This window comes from Silene latifolia, chromosome 1 (assembly GCF_048544455.1).
Source record: "Silene latifolia isolate original U9 population chromosome 1, ASM4854445v1, whole genome shotgun sequence".
NCBI classification, from domain to species: Eukaryota; Viridiplantae; Streptophyta; class Magnoliopsida; order Caryophyllales; family Caryophyllaceae; genus Silene; species Silene latifolia.
In genome coordinates, this window is record NC_133526.1 from 165,677,240 (window position 1) to 165,685,868 (window position 8,629).

At 35.7% G+C, this 8,629-nt stretch overlaps 1 protein-coding gene across 1 annotated transcript; it reads right to left on the reverse strand.

The window, feature by feature from the left end:
- Window positions 1–4,745: 4,745 nt before the first annotated feature.
- Window positions 4,746–5,921, reverse strand: LOC141586725 (protein FAR1-RELATED SEQUENCE 5-like). The gene has a single exon (XM_074408037.1). The coding sequence runs from the start codon at window positions 5,919–5,921 to the stop codon at window positions 4,746–4,748; it is 1,176 nt and encodes a 391-aa protein (XP_074264138.1).
- Window positions 5,922–8,629: the final 2,708 nt, after the last annotated feature.

Here is an 8,629-nt window from a genome sequence, read left to right on the forward strand (position 1 = left end):
AGTTAGTCTTTCTGTTTTCCACTGTTATTCTGCTGTTAATCTGCTGTTATTATGCTGTTATTTTGTCAAACTCGTATCAGTAATTCCACTGTTAGTTCCCTTTGTTATTATGTTGTTATTGAACTGTTATTCTACTGTTATACCACTATTATTCCGCTGTTAGTCCAGTGTAATTCCACTGTTAATTCCTTTTGTTATTCTGCTGTTATTGAACTATTATTCTACTGTTATACCACTATTAATCCAGTGTTAGTCCACTGTAATCCCACTGTTAATTCTCTTTTGTCATTCTACTGTTATACCACTATTATTCCGCTGTTATTCCACTATTATTCTACTGTTATTGTTCTGTTATTGAACTGTTATTCTACTATTATACCACAGTAATCCCACTGTTCTTATCATATGTTATTTTTTGTGAATGCGGTGAGATGTTAGTGGTATACAACGACGACGTCGGCGTGTTTTTGGACAGGGGGGGATATTGTTTCCATTGTAGATGCAGCTGCTATGATGTCAACAAGAGTAGTCGATGTTTGGTCGATTCTTTTGAATTCGTTGGAGTTTGAGGAACGTTCAGAACCAAGCTCAATGTTTTTCGGACTTCGTCATATGGTATTTTGTTTTTTCCTTTACTATTTTGCGTTATTACCTACATATTTACTCACAAGTAGTGATATAAATTTGACACTTGTGTGCTATTTTTGGTTGTTTATGCTTTCTGTTTAGGAGGATGCTCTTTATTCACTCTTACAGAACTTTGATTCCTCAAGCCCTCTTGACGGTCCGGGTAAGAAGTTGTTGAAATTTTGGAATGTGTTTTTCGATTCCTGCAATGGAAGATGTCGTCTGAACTCGGACCTTGTGTTTGTGCCGATTCTGTACAATGATCACTACTCTTGTTTCTGCATCAATTTTATGAATGAATCGATTGATTTTTTGGACAACATGACTCACGATGCCAAAAATTTAGCCGAGTACAGAAGATTGGCCGAGATTGTGGCAAACTATATGTATGTTTTTATGGAGGCTCATAATGTTATGAAGTCTCAAGATTGCCGCAATTTTGAAATCGTGGATGTTCCATTTAAATGGAAAAAGAAGGAACTGCTGGATACCGAGTCTGGGTGTTTCTTGCTGTATACAATGGCCGAATATGGTGGCAACGTATTTGAGTCCAATCTTCACAGCAAGGTTGCTCGTCGAAGCTTTTGTGTTGAAATATCGGCTTCCCTGATCTTGGCTGATATTAATATTTATAGGCAATTAGTTCTTGATAAAGCGACGACTTGTGAGAATCAGAGGCCTAAGACGTTGGGTTTGGGGTCAGCTAGGAATAAGTTGAAAGAATTGAAACCCCAATCATCTGCTGCTAGTGAAAAATCAGGCGTCGTAGTGAATGTTGTACCTTTGACTGTTGTGTATCCAGGAAAGTCAGACTAAGTTAGTGTAAACTGTTTGTTAAACAATTAGTGTGCTGTTATTGCACTGTTATTCTATATAATAACTAGTTTATTGTGCTGTTATTCCTCTATTATTCTAGTGTTATTCCAGTGTGTACTCTAATTTAATTGAGTTTTCATATTACTTGTACTTTTTTCAAACACCATCCATTTTTACTCTAATCCCCCTGTTAGTTTACTGTTATTGCAGTATTATTCAAAGATAATGAGCGATTATTCTCATGTTATTGCACAATTAGTCTACAGTTATTCGACTGTTATTCTTGTTTAATTAAGCTTTCCTATTACCTTTGGTTTCTACAAACACTATCCATTTTTATTCAAGTGTGAATTTAGTCAAGTGTAAAAGCAATGGTTTAGACTGCTTTTATTCCACTGTTATTCTACCATTATTCTCATTATATTGCGATTATTCCGCATAATAAGCAGCTACTCTGTTGTTATTGTACTATTAGTCTACACTTATTCTGCTGTTATTCCACTAGTTTAATTAATCTTTACAAACACTATCCATTTCTACGAAGAATATCCATTTTCTATTCAACTGTCAATGGCTTTTTTTTCTCAACCGTGATTCTATTCTTATTGCACCGTTATTCTGCTGTTATTGCACTATTATTCCGCATAACAAGTAGTTTATTCTGCTGTTATTGCAGTATTATTCCACAAAAGGACTAGTTTATTCTCATTTATTTCACTTTGTTAGTCCAAAGATTATGTTGTTAAAACTATTCATTTTTATTCAAGTGTAAATTTAGTCAAGTGTAAAAGCAGTGGTTTAGACTGCTTTTATTCCACTGTTTTTTTTTGATAAAATGTAAGCTTTTCATTAAATCAAAAGGAGAACGTGACCATACATCGTGTTAAGACGACCCAACGAATTGGGCCTAAACAAAAACACGCGACAAACGAGTAAGAAAAACAGACTGGCCCAAGGATCACTTACGACCACCGACAAAACCAAACTCTTACCCTATTTCCTTTTAACAACAAATCCCAGGAGGGAGAGAAAAAGAAAGCCAGCGGCGCCATCTTCATCCTCCACACAAATCATAGATCCACTGATCCTGCAACTCCTTCCTCCCTGTCACAACTTTAGTTAGCCAAATCTTCATCTCTTTGATGATTCCAGCATAATTAGCAGTTATTATGCTGTTATTCTACCATTATTCTGCTGTTATTGCAGTATTATTCCGCATAATAAGCAGCTACTCTGCTGTTATTGTACTATTACTCTGCTGTTATTCTACCATTACTCTGCTGTTATTGCAGTATTATTCTGCATAATTAGCAGTTATTATGCTGTTATTGCACTATTATTCTGTGTAAATTTAGTCAAGTGTAAATCAAGTCGTTTTAGACTGATTTTAGTTCACTGTTATTCTACCATTACTCTGCTGTTATTGCAGTATTATTCTGCATAATTAGCAGTTATTATGCTGTTATTGCACTATTATTCTGGTAAATCCTTCTGTTATTCCAATATTACTTAAACATAGTAGTAAATAGTACTTAAAGATAGTACTTACATAATAAACATTAACGTTCTAAAATATTAAAGACATTATTTTTAAAGCAATAAATATTTTAAACATATTTTAAAGCAGTAGCCTTGGACCATCATCGTTATATTTTTATATCTTTACTCTATTCTCTGACGCCTGCGCGCAGGTCCTTGGACAGTGCTCTCAACTTCCACCGACTCATCCTGAAAAGGGTTTTTGTATCCTTCCATAAGTTCCATGGCTTTCAGAACTAGTGTCCAATCGACAGAGAATGAAGGATAGACTTCAGTGTAATACTTCTTCAAAGCATTCACACCAGCAATGAATTGATTGTCCATGTCGGCTTCTGTGTAGTTCTTATTTTTCTTTTCCTTCAACTGTCTACGCATACGTTCATTTTGAAGTTCAACAACCTTCAACTGTGCCCTAACATTGTCGACCTCTCTTATTAAGGCCTCTTCACGGTTTTCTGCTGCCTCTACATTTGTCCTTGTCTCGATCAACTCTATCGAAAGGGTCTCTATCTTCCGTTTCGCTTCATTGATTTCCTCCCTTGTTGGGGACCTTCGGTTATCGTCAGTTACGTCACTCATTCTGCAGCATTGGAAGTATGAAACTTTTTGCATTATAAAAAGATGTTTAAAATATTTCAACCAAATTAAAAGCATAGGAAAGCAGAAGAAAGAGAATTACCTTTTCTGCAGTATCCAGTATAGTGTAGACAGATAAGAAAAATAAACATCAAAGAAAAATAAAGAATAGAAAGATAAGAAATTACCTTTTTGCAGAGGAGATAAAGTTTTTTTTTGGAATGGACTTTTTCAGTGTGTGTGTTTGTTTTTTTACTCGAAATAGCAGTATTTATAGGGGCTTGGGGAATACAAACAGTTTTTGTGTAATAAAGAATAGAAAGATAAGAAATTACCTGCCTACCAAAAAAAAAAAGATAAGAAATTACCTTTTGCAGAGGAGATGCAGAGTTTTTTTTGGAATGTACTTTTTCAGTGTGTGTGTTTTTTTTTACACGCAATAGCAGTATTTATAGGGGCTTGGGGAATACAAACAGTTTTTATGTAATTATATTAAATTAGGTTAGGTAACTGTTTTTAATAAAAACTGAAAAGTGGAACTGCTTTTTATAAATATTACTAATCTGTTATTATTCAACTATTATTGTAGTGTGTAAATGCAGTTTTATTTTGTGGGTGGCTTGTGGAAAACAGTCAGATAATATTAACAAAAAAAATTAAAGTAACTAGTATTAATTCTCATATAATGTAGGTCTCACTTTATTATCTAGAAGTAACATTTTAAGATAAAATGTAATTCAAACAATGACAAATAGTAAAAGTCTTTGACATTTAGGCGAGGTCTTCATCGTAGCTGTTGTCTTTTGCGTCTCTTTTGTCTTTCTTAGTTCATGCATCTGATTCATATTCCTGCAACTTTTGCTTAGTATTTGTCATTGAGGTAAAGTAACAATTAGAGGAAAAATAACAACACATTAATAGCGAATAGCGAGAATAACACAACAAAAAGAGAATAACAATAGTAACACCGGAATAATAGGGGAATAACGGATAATAAGAGGATAACATTAGAATAATAGGAGAGTAATAATTCGATTCATACCTCTTCGCTTTCGATTCTTCTTCATCATCGTCATCGAAGGGGACTTTCAAAGAAAAGGAAGATTACAAGTTCTATTGTTGTGGTTCACCCACTTCTTGCAGTTACCGCATCTTCGCTTCCTCTTTTCTGGCTTGCTCTTGGCCTTTTATTTCGACGACCTCAATCTTTTGCCACTGCCATTATTCTTGGCCTTGTTTGGCGGTCGAATGTCAATATCATTTGAAGCTGTGATGCCAAGAAGATCCTCGATTTCCTGGTTTATAGTTTTCGGTTCAATTGGTCCTGTGATGTTCTCCCTGAACTGTGTCAGGGTTTTCCGCAGTTGCTTCATCTGTTTAACCGTAGCATAATTGTCCATCACCCCGACAGTTGCATAAATCTCAGACCAAACCTTTGACATCTCAGCTTTCTTGATGTCAGTTTCGTCAATGTCTTCTATGACCTTTCCATTTTCATCTTGGACAATTGGCCTGTAGGATTTCTTTGTCCATCGAGCAAGGACATAAGGCTCAGATATGCTGTGTACCTGCCTACCATTCCACACCCACAGTATATGACGACAGACAATGTCATGCCTCTCAAACAGCTTACATGCACATTTGCTCTCGTTAGTTTTGGTGTTAAATTCCACTCGGAAGTTTCTGTGCTTCAGTCCATCACGAACGTCATGGTACTCCACTGTCCCTACTGTTGTCAAACCCCCGACCCCTATGCTGCATATCGCATGTTTGAATTCGTTCTGAAAGTCTGCAAAGATAGGATGTGTGTAGACAAGTGAGGCATGCATCTCTACCTTCATCGGCCCTACTTTCTCGAGCATACTATGCTCGTTGGCAGTGTCCATCCTCCTTTGTGAATGCCTTTGTTGTTCTATTGCAGATTTGTACCTCATCCAGAACTCGACAACGGTTCCAAAGTGGCTTTCAAACCGTTTGAAATAGCTGTTTGAACTTTCGGATCTCTGGGTTGTCCGCAGCAAACAACCTAGAGGCAGATCGCGAAAGTAAGCCGGTATCCACTTTTGTCTGATTGCGAATACATACTTTAACCACCGGTTGCTTTGCATACCATGTGCTTCAATAACGGTTTGCCAGTTTTGTTCAAATTCTTCTGGTTCTAAGTCGACATCCCAAACAACGGCATTTATGTCTGTCATAAATTCTGTGTCATTGCAGATTGCCCTTCCCACCTTCTCATGCATTTTCTGCATGATATGCCACATGCAGTACTTGTGCACAGAATGCTTGAAGACATTTGGGCATGCCTTTTTAATTCCAGGGCATTGGTCTGTAATTATACACTGAGGTTGCTGTTGCCCCATTGCTTCGAGGAATTTTTTAAAAATCCACTCAAATGAATCCTGACTCTCGAAGTCAAGTAATCCAGCTGCAAAAGTTACCGTCTTCTTGTTGTGGTCTACTCCGGTGAACGGAGTAAACACCATGAAATATTTGTTTGTCCCATAAGTAGTGTCAAACGAGATCTTGTCTCCATATAACTTGTAGTTGATTATCCCTTCCTTATCAGCCCAAATAACCTTCGTCAAGCATTTGTTCTCATCCTGATCATAGGCAAAATAGAACCCCTTTGTTTCAGCCAGCATTTTGAAATGCCCAATAAACATTTTAGCATCCTTATCCCCAATGTAACACTTGATATTTCGTTTGAAGTTTTTGAAGTCTAGCAAAGAGGCACCGATATTCTGATAACCATTTGAGTATTCCTTGAGAATTCTGAAGCTCAAGTTGGACCTATGTTTAGCTTAGTATGATCAATAATGGTCCTCTCAATGTAATCATGGACGTCCCTTGACAGCTTTTGGAACTCTCTGTTTTTGACAGAGTAAAGAGAGTGATTGTGAACGTCTACAAAGACGTCCACAATATATCCACCGATGGCCTCTGCGTCTTTTTTTCACGGGTTCTCAACCTCATGTGCGCCTTGCAACCACACCTTGTCAGAGCATGCTTCTTTGGTTGTCTAATTCGTCGCTCTTTGTTCTCTACTGTACTCAAATTACCAGCTTCGTGATTTGTTGCTTCAAGTCGCAGTTTTCTTTTCATATCTCTATACCCCTGTCTGTTACAGACTAGTGATTTGACGCTGACGGCCCCTTATATTTCAAATTTGTGTACCTTCTCACATCAAATCCACAAGACAATGCATATATGCTGTAGAACTGTACAACATCCTCCAAGGTAAGAAAGAACATGCCACGTTTAGGCGTAAAATCACTCTCAACAGTCCTTACCCACTTTCTACCCACTCTCTGTCTTTGTAATGAAGAGTTGGAACAAACTCATCGTTTTCTTCATCTGAACAGGTTGAGCTGGTGAATATATTGTTATTAGAAGAATCCCTAATAGCTAAGACTGCATTGTCTTCAAAAATAGAGACAGTAGAAAGATCTGGGACAGTAAATTATTATAATGAGTACAATCAGTGGACAACAAAATGACAATAAATCACAATAACAGTAGCATGGGGGAGAGATCAACATTGCAAGAATGTGACAATAACAGATGATAACAAAGAATCGGGAAACAGACGACAATCAATAACATCACAATAACACTAAATGTGTTTTTCTTATGCTACTCTCTTATCAGCCGTATATTTTCATGCTAATGCACAATAATATCACAACAATAGTACCATAATATCATAATAACAGTATAATAATATCATCATGTTTCTCTACTTTTACAATAATAGTACAATAATATCAGAATAACAGTACTCTGACTCTACTCTATTATAATACAAATAATACTGTATTTTTTATGCTTCTCTTTTACAAGCCATATATTTTCATGCTACTGCACAATAATAGCACAATAATATTACAATAATATCACAATAACAGTACAATAATATAATCATGTTACTGTACTGTTACAATAATAGTACATTAATATCAGAATAACAGTTCTCTTTTTCTACTCTAATACAAGCCGACAAAGATAATAATATCGAATAACAAATTTGAAAACACATAAAAATAAATAATTGATTTATACACAACGGCGGATAAAGAGATAAGAATCAATAACAGTATTACCTGTTTCCATATTTACTGTCGAGTTGATTTCTTCGCTACAATTGTTATTAATATCGTTGTCCATCTTTTATACCTGAAAACAGTAAAATCAAGTATTCAATTCAATTAAAATCAACGAATTTCACGAATTTTACATTAATTCGATTAAAATACGATTGAATACACTAAAAATCAACGAATTTACATTACCTGTAATTCGATTGCAGCTAAAAATCAACGAATTTGTGTAATCTTATTAGGTTTTTTATGAGATTTCGATAGCCGGCGTTCTGTTTTTTGTGTTTCTCTGTTTCTGATTTGTAGAGAGAGAGAGAGAGAGAGAGAATATCGTTTGAATGAAGTTTCTGTTTTCATGTTTCAGCTGCTTTTGTATTTTTCGATTTTTCCTTTTTTTTTCCTAATTTATCATTTAATCTCAGCCCTTGATTTCTTTTAATCTCAGCCCTTGATTTCCCCAACTGACAACTCACCATAAGACTCCAACTCACGAGATCCCGCCTCTCTCTCTCTCTCTCTCTCTCTCTCTCTTTATATATATATATATATATATATATATATATATATATATATATATATATATATATATATTATATATATATATATATATATATATATATATATATATATATATATATATATATAAATTGGATCTGTCGAACCTAAAGTTCGATGCAAACTTACGAACTGACTAAAAAAGCTAAACCATACAATAATCACGCTCCTTTGATCCATCATATTAGACCAAATGGGTGGTTAATATTAAATCCCAATTACCCCTGAGTCCCTGACTTCCCAACTTCCCTTCAACATTTCTATATTCTCTCGTCACTCCAAACACAAACCCCACCACTGACTACTTCTCTGACCTCCTGACGCCGGCACCGGAGCATCGAGTATCAACCGCCGACTTCAAATCTGACTAATCCTCGCCCTTTTCTCACACCTCACCATTTTCCATATACATATAC